This window comes from Rhinopithecus bieti, unplaced genomic scaffold (genome assembly GCF_001698545.2).
Source record: "Rhinopithecus bieti isolate Rb0 unplaced genomic scaffold, ASM169854v2 scaffold_31787, whole genome shotgun sequence".
Taxonomy (NCBI): Eukaryota; Metazoa; Chordata; class Mammalia; order Primates; family Cercopithecidae; genus Rhinopithecus; species Rhinopithecus bieti.
The window spans coordinates 4,693,366-4,710,176 of record NW_016814655.1 but is presented as its reverse complement, the minus strand read 5'-3'; the positions used below and the strand labels follow the sequence as shown (position 1 = coordinate 4,710,176).

Below are 16,811 nucleotides of genomic sequence, written 5' to 3'. Positions count from 1 at the left end.
TTTTTTTTTTTTTTGAGACAGAGGCTCACTCTGTTGCCCAAGCTGGAGTACAGTGGGACAATCAAGGCTCACTGCAGCCTCAACCTCCCTAGCTCTGGTGGTCGTCCCACCTCAGCCTCCCAAGTAGCTGGGACTTCAAGTGCATACCACCATGCTTGGCTAATTCGGCTAATTTAATTTTTTTATTTTTGTAGAGAGAGGGTCTCGCCATGTTGCCCAGGCTGGTTTCAAACTCCTGAGCTCAAGGGATCCATCTGCCTCAGCCTCCCAAAGGGCTAGGATTATAAGCATGAGCCACCACGCCTGGCTATTTTACTAACATTGATCAAGCTCCTGGTTGAGCCTTGTACAGGATATTATAGGCTTTAAAAGAAGAAGAAAGACCTGATATGCTATACAGAAAGCTGCATACCAGGCAGGCAGATGTGTTACGAGAATCCAGAAGCAGCAGCAAGGAGTGGGGGCTAGGAGTTTGTAAGCAAGGAACTGTATCTGTAATATGTAAATGAAGTTATTGGGCATCTCTTCAGTGGTCAATGTGAGTGGAATGTGTAGGAAAATGTAGTGGCGAGAGGTGACATAAAGAGTAGACAGGGACGAAGTCACAGAGAGGACCGTGTTGGGGAGTTTGGACTCTATTCTGTAGGTAGATGAAGTATTTAAAAGAGGAGGCCATGATATAATAATATTTGGTTTAATGTGGTACGGTTGTGGTATGTGGCAGACATTTGAGAGGGAAGAATTGGCAACTTGCAGGGCAGCAGGGAAGCCATTTGTATTTAGCTAGAAGAACATGGATTGAAGCAATGGATGGTGGATTTCAGAGCAATTTGTGAGGCAGAACCAGAATTTCGTCCGTCGAACTTGGGGTGACGAAGCACTATGCCTCAGATAAAGGTACTATCTTCTAGGGAATTCAAACGGACCTAAGTTGCTATTTGGGCAGTTGAGACCAAGAGAGGCATCCTGGTTATAGTGCTGTGCTGCAAGACAAAAGACATTAAAAGATTTTTACATTGCAATTGTTTTCCTTTTCAGGGGCGCCTGGTTACCTTTCAGGAATAATTTATTTTCCAACACCGTTAAGAACCACTATACCTCTTTTTCTTTTTTTTTTTTGCTGTGGAAAACTGGAAAACTAGCACTTCCGCCACACTCAAGATGGCTACATCAGTAATAGCCTTTTCCATCCACATGGGTGGCCTCGCCCCCTTATGAAGCTACTTCCGCCACTCTCTGCGGGTTGGGACGCATTTTACACCTCCTCGCAGCTTTCAAGATGGCCCAGCTTCCTCCTACTTTTTATTGGCTGGATCGCTTCGTTTTCAAGAGAAGGCGGGACTTGTGTTTGATCGACAGCTACATTGATCAATGGACAAAGGGCAAAGGCCAATGAGGCGCTGGAAATGGAGAGTGTCCCGCGTGTCTGGGAGGGTGTTTTGTGCGGGGCGGAGTGGAGCCGAGCCGGAAGCGGGAGGGGAGAGTCAAACAGGAAAAGAAGGGAAGAAGGAAGAAGAGGGTAGAGGAGGAGAGGGAGGAGGAGGAGGAGGGAGGTGGCGGCGCCGTGGTGGAGGAGCAGGAGCAGGAGGGGGATGGAGAGGAGAAGGCTCCTGGGTGGCATGGCGCTCCTGCTCCTCCAGGCGCTGCCCAGCCCCCTGTCAGCCAGGGCTGAACCCCGCAGGTAAGGGGAGGGGCGTCTGGGCCATGCTGGGTCCTGGAGGTCGTCGAGGCCTGGCTGGAGGGGTCTGAAGGAATGTTGTTGCCAAGAGTTGAGGGGTCCCAAGAGGGGCGTCTATGCCTGGCGTGGACAGGATCTAAAGGGGCGTCGGTGTTTAGCTGAGGGACACCTGTGACAGTTTTGGTGTCAAGGAGGTGGCAGAGGCATGATGCCAAGCGAGTGAGGGGCATTCGAGACGGCAGGTTGGTTAGGCGGGCTGGGGTGACTGTGGCTGGATAGCGGTGCCAAGCTGGGGATGTGGGCCTTGTTCGTGTCCCTCTGTGGAGCAGGTGTCCCAGGCAGCAATACAGTATGTACGTTTGTCTGTGTAGGGGTACACAGGCTATTGAGTTGGCCTATGAAGGAGGGGATCCTGAGAGGATATTTCTTTCAGGATGGACTGCGGAAAGTTCCGAGGGCATCTTAGTCTCTTAAAAAAAAAAAAAAAAAAAATTATTATGTTCCTGGGACAGACTTGGCCCCATTTTTAAATCTGTAAGCCATGGCGCCCTTGGTTGGAGGCAGGACTCTCAGAAGGCAGGTGGGATGAAACAGAGTGGAACCCCTCAGGAGGAGGAGCACTCTTTGAGCTGTAACAAGCTCTTGCCGTTAGGCTGGCTGGCCTGGGAGAGCAAGGCACGGATACTGATCTGAGCCAGCTGAGGGCTTTTGACCAGAGGGTGGTTCTGATGCCAATATGGGCAGCAAATGGAGCACCCCAGCTTTTCTTGCTGGGTGGCTTGCTCTTTATCCAGGCAGAGAAGCTTGCTTGTGCTGATTCCAGCTCCAGCTGGCATTTCGAAACCCTAACTGGAGCGTTACTCCTGGTGCCAAGTTGGGTGGGGTGCAGTGGGGGCAATCACCCCTCCTTCCTTGCATTTGGCAAAGCTTTATTATTCTTTTTTCTTCACTTTCTGTTCTTTTCCCCGTTTTTTTCAGAAAGGCATACGCACATAGACACATAGCATAATGGCAAAGTCTATACAACTTAGCGCTTGAACTTCTGTTGTGAACAAGAGCACAAACTGAGTGCCAGCAAAAATACTTATCTTTTCCCTAGGAGTTTTAGGACTGCCTTTTCACAAGTACATCTTGTTTTGCCCATTATCCTCTATTTTAAAATACTGATTAAAAAATAAGTTGAAATTCACATGACAAAAACCATTTTAAAGTGAACAATTCAGTGGTATTTAGTACACTTACAATGTTGTGCAACTACCACCTCTATCTAGTTCCAAAACATTTTCATCACCCCAGTAGAAAACCTCGTCCCTACTAAGCAGTTACTCTGTGTCTCCCTCTTCCCCCAGCCCCTGGCAACCACCAGTCTGCTTTCAGTCTCTATGGATTTATCCATTCTGGATATTTTATATAAATGGGATCCTACAATATGTGGTCTTTATGCCTGGCTTCTTTCACTCAGCGTTATGTTTTCAAGGCCTATTCACATCGTAGCATGTACTAGTACTTCATTCCTGTTTATGACCAAGTAACTTTCCGTTATCTGTATACCACAATTTATTTATGCATTGAAGCATCTAATTTTTCCTTAGGATGTGTTTCTGTATACTAGAAATATCATATGAAAGAATGGAGCTCATTTTCTAGCCCAGCGTATTCCGTTTTCTAGGGTTGGGACCCTTCTGTTTTAGCCTTTGTTGGGGTTGTTTTTCCAGTGGAAATCATAAACTGGCAGGAGAAATACATTTTCTTTGTTTACTAGAAAAGTTATAGTCCTCAGACAACAAAATATAGAATATAGTAAACATAGAATTTACTTTTCTTTTGCACATGTCTGTTTCTGTAAGTGTCTTGAAAAGGCTGTCCCCAATAACCAATACATGATATCGGTAGAGGGTTGGTTTAGGAATATCAGAGCCTTTGGAGATGCGCTGGTCAAAGATAGGAACTAGATCCACTTTTTCAGCAAGGGGAATGATGGAAAGTGGAGGTTCCTACCAGGTCATGGAGCCTGGGAGGTGTTGTGAAGATGTGGAAGGGGATTGTTAATATTTTATCCTAATTGCAGTTTGCAAACCACAGGCTGCTTTCTTGTATCTCTGGCACTTCTAATACTTAATTTTGGGGACAGGTGTCTTTTGTACTTTATTGCATTTGGATGAATGCTAGCACTGACCAATAGCTGTTACGTGGTTACAATTCCTGCAGAGGAGGGAAAGTTTTTGTAATGAGCGGTGGCCCTCTTCCTAACCAGCGCCCACATACCCTTACTCCTGACATTCCTGATACATTCCCATCCCTCACCTTATAAACCCCTGTCTCTTTCTGTCCGGGACTACTAGATATCTATAGTGAGATTTCTGTTTTGAATTTTAACCTTCGGAATGCAAGTTGCTATATAATTATTAACTCTGAATCCACCACAATTTAGTCAATGTATTTTTTTTTTTTTTTGTCTGGGGGGACAGGGTTGCTTGTACAAATCAGTAAGGAAAAAAATTCCCAAGGCCGTGTTGGCACAGGGCATACTTCAAGTACCCACTGTCCTTAATTCAACAGTGAAGTCCAGCTAACTTTGAATTCAGGAGGACTTACTTGTACTCATTCTGTATCGAATAATGATATCTGCACTGCACCTTATTGCATTTCTCCCACAAAATTGATCTACTTAAAATCTTTTTTTTTTTTTACATACACGTTTACTCTCAGAAATAAATGATATTAGGCAACTTGCTTTCCCTGTTACCAGTTCTGCATTGAAACAGCCATTTCTTGTTATGCAGGCAGGCCCTGGAAAGTTCATCATCTAGTTCATTCTGTGGTTAGGAACTTAGACTTAATTCTCCTATAGGTTATGACATTACAGCTCACAGACGTGAATGCTTAAATCTATAAAGAATGAAAAAGGCCGGGCGCGGTGACTCACCCCTGTAATCCCAGCACTTTGGGAGGCCGAGGCAGGCAGATCACAAGGTCAGGAGATCAAGACCATCCTGGCCAACATGGTGAAACCCCGTCTCTACTAAAAATATAAAAATTAGCCAGGCATGGTAGTATGCGCCTGTAGTCCCAGCTACTCGGGAGGCCGAGGCAGAAGAATCGCTTGAATCTGGGAGGTGGAGGTTGTGGTGAGCCAAGATCGTGCTACTGCACTCTGGCCTGGTGACAGAGTGACACTCCATCTCAAAAAATAAAAAATAAAAAATAATGAGAAAACAATAGAGGCTCCAACAGTCTTGGCATTTGTTTCCTCCAGTTAAATTATGATTGAGATACATAGAGTTTCTTTTGGTTGTTTAGATTTAACCAGAATGTTTGTTTTTGTCATTGTTGTTTTTGTTTTGTTTTTGAGACAGGATCTCACTCTGTTGCCCGGGCTGGAGTGCAGTGGTGTGATGTGGTCTTGGATCACTGCAGCCTCGACCTCCCAGGCTCAAGTGAGACTCCCACCTCAGCCTCATGAGTAACTGGGACTACAGGTGCATGCCACCACACCCTGCTAATTTTTGTGTTTTTCTATAGAGATGGGGTTTCGCCGTGTTGCCCAGGCTGGTCGTGAACTCCTGGGCTCAAGCGATCTGCCCATTCAGCCTCCCAGAGTGTTGGGATTACAGGTGTGAGCCATTGTGCCCAGCCTAAACAGAATATTTGACTATGCTATTTAAAATAATGTTTTGGGCCCGGCGCGGTGGCTCACGCCTGTAATCCCTGCACTTTGGGAGGCCGAGGCGGGCGGATCACGAGGTCAGGGGGTCGAGACCATCCTGGCTAACACGGTGAAACCCTGTCTCCACTAAAAATACAAAAAAATTAGCCGGGCGCAGTGGTGGGCGCCTGTAGTCCCAGCTATTGGGGAGGCTGAGACAGGAGAATGGCATGAACCCGGGAGGCGGAGCTTGCAGTGAGCTGAGATTGTGCCACGACATTCCAGCCTCGGGGACAGAGTGAGACTCTGCCTCAAAAAAATAAATAAATAAATAAAATAAAATAAAATAAAATAAAATAAATAAAATAATGTTTGTGTTTACTTTTTCTATTCCAAGTAGTATGTGGGGCACAAATGTGAGAAAAGTGAGCAGAATGTAACCCATGCCCTTAAGCACATTACCAATGCAGGGGGTAGACAGATATATAAATAAATAATCAGGAGAATGGCATGAACCCGGGAGGCGGAGCTTGCAGTGAGCTGAGATTGTGCCACGACATTCCAGCCTCGGGGACAGAGTGAGACTCTGCCTCAAAAAAATAAATAAATAAATAAAATAAAATAAAATAAAATAAAATAAATAAAATAATGTTTTGGTAGAAATGTCTTTTTCATAGGGTAACTCAGCCAGTGGTTTAGGGACACATCTCTAGAGATGCAGTCCTTACCTTTCCTTTCCTTTGCCAAGCTTAAAACTTCCAGCTGGATGGGGGCCCCAGTTCCTGCTATTTTTTCCCACCTAACCCTCAATGGTATACCCTTTGGTTCCCACCTCACCTTACTCACCTCCATTGCCCAGTTTTCAGTCTGGAGGCCCTATTTCATTCTTCTTTCTTTCTTCTTTCTTTTCTTTCTTTCCTTTGTTTTCTTTTCTTTTTTAGATGGAGTCCCGCTCTATCACCCAGGCTGGAGTACAGTGGTGCGATCTCTGCTCACTGCAAGCTCCGTCTCCCAGGTTTACGCCATTCTCTTGCCTCAGCCTCCCGAGTAGCTGAGACTACAGGTGCCTGCCACCACGCCTGGCTAATTTTTTTGTAATTTTAGTGGAGACAGGGTTTCACCATGTTAGCCAGGATGGTCTCGATCTCCTGACCTTGTGATCTGCCCGCCTTGGCCTTCCAAAGTGTAGGGATTACAGGCGTGAGCCACCGAGCCTGGCTCCATTCTCCTTTCTTTCAAATGGTATGTCAATGCCATCACCATCATTCCTTCTTGTACAATAGTAGGATGCGAGACTTCCAGATTCTAATCCCTTTTACCTCACCTTCTTAGTGCATTTGATATACCAAAGTGTAAAATCAGCACCTTGAGTTTCTGTAAACTCTTTCAGTGGAATTCAGTAGGCATGAAAGAATGGACATTTACTGAAATGTCTACTCTTTGCAGCAGGCTATTATTGCTAGGCTCTGGGAACCATCAAATGAGTATGGAATCCCTGTTCCCCAGTAGCTGGTAATTGTGTGGCAAGAACAGATAACACACACAGTGAATTGTAATCCAGAGGTTTTGCTGAAATGCAAGTACAAACAAAGGACTGTCAGAGCAACTGATTCTGCTAGGGCAAGAGGAAGATGGGGTGCTAGGAAGAACTTCATTAAGGAAAAAGCATTTGTTCAGGACTTTAAAGGATGATAAGGATAAGTAGAATATCTATGAACTAGGAAAGGGAAAAATGGATTCCAGTGTGGAAGAATGAAAATGGAGAGAGTGTTTGGAGGTGGCATGTACTCTGTGGCAAAAGCTTTGTGTGTGTATGTGTGGAGGAGTGTGGAAGTGGGGGAGGCTTGAAAGGGAGGCTGTTGTCACATGGTCAGAAGGCCTTTCATCCATTCATCTAAGGCTGTACCATCCAGTAGAACTTTCTGTGATGCTGGAAATGATCTCTCTCTGTGCCATCCAATTCAGTAGCCACTTAGCCAGGTGGCTGCTGAGCATTTGAAATGTGGCTAGGATAACTGAATTTTGAAGCATATTTAATATTTATTTGTTTATTTACATATTTTTATTTTTTAGAGACAGGATCTTGCTCTGTTGCCCATAGAGTTTCTGTAGCTGGAATGTAGTGGTGTAGTCATAGCTCACTGCAGCTTTGAACTCCTGGGCTCAAGCGATCCTTCCACCTCAGCCTCCCAAGGAGCTAGGACTGTAGGTGCATGCCACCACACCTGGCCCTATATTTAATTTTTTTCTTCTCTCTTTATTATATATATATTATATACTATATATATATAATAGAGATAGGAGTCTCTCTCACCCATGTTACCATGTTGCCCAGGTTAGTCTAAAACTCCTTGGGCTCAAGTGATCCACATTGGCCTCTCAAAGTGTTTGGATTACAGGCGTGAGCCACCACACCTAGCCTAATTTTTTTTAGTTAAAATTTTTTTTAAAGAGAGGAAGTCTCACTATATTGCCCAGGCTGGTCTTGAACTACTTGGCTCAAGCGATTTTCCTTCCTCAGCCTCCCAAAGTGCTGGGATTGTAGGCGTGAGCCATATGCCTGGCCCTCCATATTTAATTTTTTTTCTTTTTTTTTTTTTGAGATGGAGTTTTGTTCTTGTTGCCCAGGCTGGAGTGCAACGGTGCATTCTTGGCTCATTGCAAACTTCGGCTCCTGGGTTCAAGGGATTCTTGTGCCTCAGCCTCCCAAGTAGCTGGAATTACAGGCACTGCCAACACGCCTGGGTAATTTTTTTCATATTTTTTTGTAGATACAGGGTTTCACCATGTTGGCCAGGCTGGTCTCGAACTCCTGACCTCAGGCAATCCACCCGCCTTGGCATCCCAAAGTGCTGGGATTACAGGCATGAGCCACTGTGCCTGGCCACCCATATTTAATTTTTATATCAACTTTATTGAGATGTAATCAGGTCAGACGCAGTGGTTCACACCTGTAATCCCAGCACTTTGGAAGGCTGAGGCGGGTGGATCATTTGAGGTCAGGAGTTCGAGACCAGCATGGCCAACGTGGTGAAACCCCATCTCTACTAAAAATACAAAAATTATTGTGCACCTGTCATCCCAGCTACTCACGAGGCTGAGGCAGGAGAATCGCTTGAGCCCCGTAGGTGGAGGTTGCAGCAAGCCTAGATCGCACCACTGCACTCCAGTCTGGGTGATAGAGTGAGAGACCCTCTCTCAAAAAAAGAAAAAAGAAATGAAACTTTATTGAGATAATTTACATGCCAAAAAATTCACACTTTTAAAGTATACATAAATTGGTGTTTCAGTATAGTCACAGAATTTGTGACTATCAGTGCTAATTTTAGCATATTTTCTTTATTTTATTTTATTTTCTTTCGAGATGGAGTCTTGCTCTGTCGCCCAGGCTGGAGTGCAGTGGGGCGATCTCGGCTCACTGCAACCTCCGCCTCCAGGGTTCAAGCGATTCTCCTGCCTCAGCCTCCTGAGTAACTGGGACTACAGGCGCCCACCACCACGTCTGGCTAATTTTTTGTATTTTTAGTAGAGACAGGGTTTCACTGTGTTAGCCAGGATGGTCTCAATCTCCTGACCTTGTGATCCACCGGCCTCAGCCTCCCAAAGTGCTAGGATTACAGCTGGAAGCCACCACGCCCGGCCCAATTTTAACATATTTTCTTTACCCCAGAAAGAAACCCCATAGCCATTAGCAGTCACTTCCCTTTCCAGCCCCTTTTCTTCCATCCCTTAGTGACCCCTGATCTACTTGCCATTCCTATGGATTTGCCTATTCTGGACATTTCATATAAAGGGAAGGGAATTACCCTATGTGGTCTTCTGTGGCTTATTTCACTTACCACAAGGTTTTCTTTTCTTTTTTTGAGACAGAGTCTCACTCTGTCTCCCAGGCTGGAGTGCAGTGGCGTGATCTTGGCTCACTGCAACCTCTGCCTCTCAGGTTCATGTGATTCTCCTGTCTCAGCCTCCTGAGTAGCTGGGACTACAGGCATGCACCATCATGCCCGGCTAATTTTTGTGTTTTTTAGTAGAGATGGGATTTTGCTATGTTGGCCAGGCTGTTCTCAAACTCCTGACCTCAGGTGATCTGCCCGACTTGGCCTCCCAAAGTGCTGGGATTACAGGTGTGTGCCACTGTGCCCAATTAAGGTTTTCTTTTTTTCTTTTTCTTTTTTTTTTGGTTGAGACAGGATCTCCCTCTGTTGCCCAGGCTGTAGTGCAGTGGTGCAATCTCGGCTTACTGCAATCTCTACCTCAAGCAAACCTCCTATCTTAGCCTTCCTAGTAGCTCGAACTACAGGTGCACACCCACACCCAGCTAATTTTTGTATTTTTTATAGAGATGGAGTTTATCATGCTGACCAGGCTGGTCTTGAACTCCTGGGCTCAAGCGATCTGCTCACCTTGGCCTCTTAAAGTGCTGGGATTACAAGTGTGAGCCACCACACCCGACCAATGTGATATTTACTTATAATAATTTAAACTAAATAGCTGTATGTAGATAATGACTACATATTGGGGGATACTGATCTAACAGCTTTCCAGAGTAGGGGTTTGGTACAGTCAAACATAGTGGTCATGTCATGGGCTCTGGGGTCAGACCACCTGAGTTCCAAACTTTATACTATCCTTGAGCAAGTTACATAACCTTTTTGTGCCTCAGCTTCCTCATCTATAAAATGGGAATTGTACTAGTGTGGGGTTGTCATGAGGTGAAAAGACATAATATATGTAAAGCTCTTGGAATATACTCAGTGATTATTAAGTATAATAATAACGATCACCATTATTGCTATTTGCATTCCTCAGAGTGTATTATGGTTTGTAACTTAGTGTCAACTCCCAGACTAACTTCAGGAACTGAGATCTGGAGATTTTGCAGGTGACTTTCTTGATTCTGTTCTATGTCTGAATTTAGGTTTGGGGAGAATTTTGTCCTTCCAGAGGACATTAGTCACTGTCACAGCTTGGGAGTGCCACTGGCATCTAGTGGGTGGAGGCCAGGGATGCAGCTTAGCATCCTGGAATGCTCGGGACAGCCCCCCACGGCAGAGACTTTTCCAGCCCAAAATGTCAGTGGTGCCGAGGTGGAGAAATCCTGGCTTAGTGGGACCTGCTGTGGCCTTACCAGGTCCTGTTCGTTATCGCAGAGCTTGGGGTCAGCCTTCTTGCAAGAACAACATAGCATTATGAAGTGTAGGAAATTACCTTGGACAGCAGGTTTTCAGTGGGACGGTTTGAGGCTTTGATATGCCGAATCTCACTGCCTTTCAGGTTTGTTGATGTATGTGATCAGTCAGCTCTGTCGTGTCAGCCAACATCAAACATTTTGAAAAAAACACATTTTTTTGGTCTGTGATTCAGTAAGCAGGTGAGCCTCCCTTATTTACCCCATCTTGAACTTTCTTTCCTCTTGCTTTGATCTGCTGTGTGGTTTTATTTTAAGAACATGATTTGCTTTGGTCCCAGTGAAAACCTGCTGGTCAATTACTTTATTTGCTCAGTGTCCTCCACAGTCCTGCAACCAATCAGAACTGAGTCATGTTCTTAGAACTTTTTCCTTTCCCCATTCCAAGTCCTGGCTCTACTCTGATTTTCGGCCTCAGGAACGTTGGTTTGCTCTCACACACGTTTAGCCTGTGGAAATCATTAGGTGTTCTCAGGGTCTGCCACAAGGAGAAGCTAAGTGTCCTGGACCTCAGGATGGCTGTGTCTCAAGGAGAGTCCTCTTTTCAGGCCCCCAGGAGGCAGCTCATCTGTGGATGTTTGAGCCGGCAGGTCTTTGTGGATGCTGTGGGTATCTTGCATGGCTTTGGATTCAAAACTTCACCTGTCTTTTGAATGCCTGTCCACCCATACCCTTGAGAGGACCTCTTCCTTTCCTGCAGTCAGCTATTAGGGCTAACACTTGGGAGATCATCAGGTTCCAGGTGGTAGAATGGCTTGGGTTGGTTCCTTGCTCCTACTACCCCAGTCATGGACATCACTGGGGCCGCTGATCCCACTGTAACTGCACAGCCAGTAAGAGCAGCCACCGAGTGATGGCTTCTCCTGCCTCCACCTCCCAAGGAGCTAGGACTACAGGCACACGCTGCAGCAACAGAAGGTCTTGGTGGCCTGTCTCCTTGGTGGCATAGAATAGACAGGCTGAGGTCTCCCTTTTGAACCATCCTTTTCAGTTCCACTAGGTGGAGCAAAGTCTGGCCTGAAAACCGCATGCTATGTGGAAACGACAAACAAAGAAACACAAGTAAATCCAGAACATTGCAACCTGGGAGGTCAAGAAAGGGCAAACAAATCCCATCCTATTGAATTTTAAGGTGTGTTGATACAATTCTGAGCTTTCCTGATCTGGGGATTAAGTAGGTCATCCTCTCAGACTTGCAGATCGCCCGTCTTGCATGGTCTGGGTTTTGGGATATGCTTGCTTACTCAGTTACATTCCCATAGCTCTGGTTTATTTACTTTTGGTTTTCTCCTTTCCACACTTTCTTCTGTGGGAAATCAGAGGAGTTGTTTATCTTCTGCTCCTGGTGCTGTTGTTCTCACAGTGCCAAAGCTAAGTTTTCATTCAAGATCTCAGGTGTTTAAAATAATTTAACTTAAACATTTTGGAAGAGGTAAAATAAATGTAAGATGTTACAAGACTGTTTGTGGCTTGGAAGGGTGGGTCCTAGAGTGGAGAGTTACAAAAACATGTCTGTTTTGATTTTTAAATATCTAGCAAGACAAATGTTACACTGTAACACTTTTATTACACATCCTTTCAGATCAGAGGCATGCATTCATGGAGAAAATATTCATATTTTTCAGAATTCTACATGTTGCTTTTTGGTTTGCCATTTCCTAATTTATTTTCCTCATTTAAAATCCCACCTGGCAGTTTCATCAAACACAGAAACAACAAGCAAAAAAACCACAACTTAGTTTATTGATCAGATTTAAATATTTTTCTCTCTTAGTGATTCATTTGGGAGAAGAAATTACTATTTGGCTTTCTACACCAGGATGTTGGACTGTTGTAGCTCTTTGGAACTTGAATACATAATTGAATAGTGTGAGTTCATCCTGCTTACTCCTTTCTTTTTCCTTGGATAATTTGTCTTTAAGTTTTGTAAATCCATTTGCTACATTTGGGAGGGAGTGAGGAGCGTAAAACCCACCCCAGTGTGATCTGGCACAATGGCTGACTTTCCATTTTTCTTCCTTAGAGGTGATTGCTGCTTTTCTTTGAGCCTTAAGCCTTTTTTTTTTTTTTTTTTGAGATGAAGTCTTGGTCTGTCATCCAAGCTGGAGTGCAGCGGTATGATCTCAGCTCACTGCAACCTCCGACTCCCAGGTTCGAGCGATTCTCCTGCCTCAGCCTCCCGAGTAGCTGAGACTACAGGCACGTGCCACCATGCCTGGCTAATTTTTGTAGTTTTAGTAGACATGGGGTTTCACTATGTTGGTCAGGCTGGTCTCGAACTCCTGATGTAACCTGCCTGCCGCGCCTCCCAAAGTGCTGGTGCTGGGGTTACAGGCATGAGACATCGCGCCAGGCCCCTTTTTAATTTTTTTTAAAATTTTTTTATTTTTAGTGATAGGGCCTTGCTATACTGCCCAGGCTGGAGTACAGTGGCACAATCATAGCTCACTGCAGCTTCGAACTCCTGGGCTCAAGTGATTCTCCTGTCTCTGCCTCCCAAGTAGCTAGGACTACAGGCACACACTACAGTGTCCAGCTAATTTTGTTTTATTTGTTTATTTTTTAATGTATTTATTGAGACAGAGTCTTGCTCTGTCACCCAGCTTTAAAATGCCTTTCACCTTTTTTTAAGAGACGAAATCTGTCTCTGTCACCCAGGCTAGAGTGCAGTGGCACAACCTTGGCTCGCTGCAACCTCCACCTCCTGGTTCAAGCCATTCTCCTGCCAGCCTCCCCAGTAGTTGGGATTACAGGCATGCACCACCACGCCCACCTAATTTTTGTATTTTTACTAGAGATGGGATTTCACCATGTTGGCCAGGCTGTTCTTGAACTCCTGACCTCATGATCCACCCTCCTCAGCCTCCCAAAGTGCTGGGATTACAGGCATGAGCCACCGCTCCCGGCCTTGTTTTATTTTTTGTAGAGGTAAGGTCTTGCTATGTTGCCCAGGCTGGAGTACAGTGGTAATTCACAGGCATAGTCATAGTGCACAGCAGCTTTGAATCCCTGGCCTCAAGTGTTCCTTCTGCCTTAGCCTCCTGAGTAGCTAGGACTATTACTTTTTTTTTTTTTTTTTTTTGAGATGGAGTTTTGCTCTGTTGCCCAGGCTGGAGTGCAGTGGCACGATCCTGGCTCACTGCAACCTCCACCTCCTGGGTACAAGCAATTCTTTTGCCTCAGCTCCCTGAGTAGCTGGGATTACAGGCATGCACTACTACGCCTGGCTAATTTTTGTATTTTTATTAAAGATCAGGATTTCACCATGTTGGCCAGGCTGGTCTCAAACTCCTGATCTAGAGTGATCTGCCTGTCTTGGCCTCCCAGAGTGCTGGGATTACAGGCGTGAGCCACTGTGCCCAGTCTACATTCTTTTTTAATTACACAAAAACAACACATGCTCATAACAGTGTTAAATAATAGAAAGATTAAAAAATGTTGGCCGGGCCCGGTGGCTCACACCTGTAATCCCAACACTTTGGAAGGTTGAGGCAGGCCGATCACGAGGTCAGGAGATCAAGACCATCCTGGCTAACATGGTGAAACCCCGTCTCTACTAAAAATACAAAAAATTAGCCAGGCGTGGTGGTGGGCACCTATAGTCCCAGCTACTCGGGAGGCTGAGGCAGGAGAATGGCGTGAAGCCGGAAGGCGGAGCTTTCACCGAGCTGAAATCGCACCACTGTCCTCCAGCCTGGGCGGCAGAGTGAGGCTCTGTCTCAAAAAAAAAAAAAATATATATTGTTTAGAGTAGAAAGTGAAAGTTTGTGGTTTGGTATGCATTTTTGGTGGTTTTTCTACGTATGCTGCATATTCATAGATATATTAATATTCATACATAAGCTTTATATATATATACACACACATATATATACACATACACACACCCACACCCACACCCACACCCACACCCACACATATATACAACCATAAAATTGTTTAGTACACGTAGGGTTCTTTATTTGTTTTAAAAACAAAAATGTGGGCCGGGCGCGGTGGCTCAAGCCTGTAATCCCAGCACTTTGGGAGGCTGAGACAGGTGGGTCACGAGGTCAGGAGATCGAGACCATCCTGGCTAACACCATGAAACCCCATCTCTACTAAAAAAATACAAAAAAGTAGCCGGCCAAGGTGGCGGGAGGCTCAGGCAGGAGGGCAGGAGAATGGCGTAAACCCGGGAGGCAGAGCTCGCAGTGAGCTGAGATCCGGCCACTGCACTCCAGCCTGGGCGACAGAGTGAGACTCCGTCTCAAAAAAAAAAACCAAAAAAACAAAAATATGGCCAGGCACTGTGTCTCACTCCTGTAATCCCAGCATTTTGGGAGGCCAAGGCGGACGGATCACGAGGTCGGGAGTTAGAGACCAGCCTGGCCAACATGTGAAACCTTGTCTCTACTAAAAATAAAAAAATTAACCAGGAGTGGTGCCTCATGGCTATAGTCCTAGCTACTCAAGAGGCAGGGGAATCGCTTGAACCCAGGAGGCAGAGGTTGCAGTGAGCCAAGATCATGCCTCTGCACTCCAGCCTGGGTGACAGAGCAAGACTCTATCTTGTGGAGGGGGGGGAAAGGGATCGTTTATAATGTAGCATTTTACAACATGTTTTTTTTTTTTTTTAACCTTAATGTACTGTGGACTAATTTCCATATTGTAGATACTCCTCTGATTTCTTAAAATACCTGTATGCTGTTGCTTTATACCATGGTTTACTTAAACACTTCTCCATTGTTAATAGAGTTGTTGCCATTTCACACAGTGCTACGTTGAACATTGTTGTACTTATTTAGTTTTGCAATTGTGCTAGATTCCTAAAAGTGGAACCGAGGATTGTGTGGTTAGAGGGTATGCACATTTAAAGGCTGCGGTAGATAGTGCCACATTGTTCTCCGGTGTGGTTGTATCAGTTTACATTTGCATCAATAGGATCTGCAGGCTGGTTCCACTGGCTCACACCTGTAATCCCAGCACGTTGGGAGACTGAGGTGGGCAGATCACTTGAGCCCAGGAGTTGGAGACCAGCCTGGAAAACAGAGCAAGACTCCGTATCTTTGAGACAGGGTCTCGCTCTGTTGCCCAGGCTGGAGTGCAGTGGCACAGTCTCAACACAGTGCGGTCTCTGCCTCCTGGGTTCAAACAATTCTCAGACCTCAGCCCCATGAGTAGCTGGGATTACCAATGTTTGCCACCATACCTCGCTAATTTTTTTGTATTTTTAGTAGAGACAAGGTTTTGCCATGTTGGTCAGGCTGGTCTCAAACTCCTGGCCTCAATGATCCATCCCCTTTAGCCTCCCAAAGTGCTGGGATTACAGACGTGAGCCACCACGCCCAGCCCAATTTTTAAATTTTTTGTAGAGACAGGGTCTTGCTATGTTGCCCAGGCTGGTCTTGAATTCTGGGCCTCAAGTGCTCCTGCCTCAGCATCCCAAGTAGCTGGGATTACTGGCACAAGTCACCACACCCAGCGATACTATTATTCTTGTTTGCACATCATTGTGCTCTCGAGTGAGAAGAGTGATGGAGTCACCACCAATGCAGATGGGCGCTGTTTGTCAAGTATGGGAGTCGTCACCCATCTTGACCACAGGGCTAGACCACATGTGGCTCTGTCTGCTGTCGTACACAGTACTGTGCTGCATTGAAGGGGGTCCTTGACTCCTGTCCCCAACCTCCATTTGGCATTTCCTGTTCTGAGGGAAAGATGGTTTCTGAGCCTTTTTTTTTCTTTTCTTTGATACAAGGTTTCCCTGTGTCACCCAGGCTGGAGTGCAGTGGCACGATCATAGTTCATGGCAGCCTGACCTCCTCAGTTCTAGCGATCCTCCCACCTCAGCCTCCTGAGTAGCTGGGACTATAGGCGTGCACCATTATGCCCAGCTAATATTTGTATTTTTAGTACAGACTGGGTTTCACCATGTTGGCCAAGCTAGTCTTGAACTCCTGACCTTCAGTGATCCTCCTGTCTCGGCCTCCCAAAGTGCTGGGATTATAGCATGAGCCACTGTACCTGCCCCCACCTTTTTTTTTTTTTTTTTTTTTTGAGACAGTCTCACTCTTGTCACCCAGGCTGGAGTACAATGGCACGATCTCGGCTCACTGCAACCTCTGCCTCCCAGGTTCAGGCGATTGCCCTGCCTCAGCCTCCCGAGTAGCTGGGACTACAGGTGCCTGCTACCACGCCTGGCTAATTTTTTATTTTTAGTAGAGATGAGGATTCCCCTATGTTGGCCAGACTGGTCTCGAACTCCTGACCTCATGTGATCTGCTCGCCTTGGCTTCCCAAAGTGCTGGGATTACAGA

At 45.6% G+C, this 16,811-nt stretch overlaps 1 protein-coding gene across 10 annotated transcripts in view; it reads left to right on the top strand.

The window, feature by feature from the left end:
• SFXN2 (sideroflexin 2) overlaps nucleotides 1–2,170 on the top strand; it is a 34,585-nt gene extending 32,415 nt beyond the window's left edge. For 6 of the 10 annotated variants that reach the window (XM_017851677.1, XM_017851674.1, XM_017851676.1 and 3 more), the window contains one exon: nucleotides 1,039–1,411. In XM_017851677.1, the coding sequence (XP_017707166.1) occupies nucleotides 1,039–1,142 (104 nt within the window). In that variant the 3' untranslated portion in view covers nucleotides 1,143–1,411. Of the gene's footprint in view, nucleotides 1–1,038 lie in introns of all 10 variants that reach the window. The other 4 variants (XM_017851678.1, XM_017851682.1, XM_017851683.1 and 1 more) reach the window with 2 other exon arrangements.
• The last annotated feature ends 14,641 nt before the right edge of the window (nucleotides 2,171–16,811 follow it).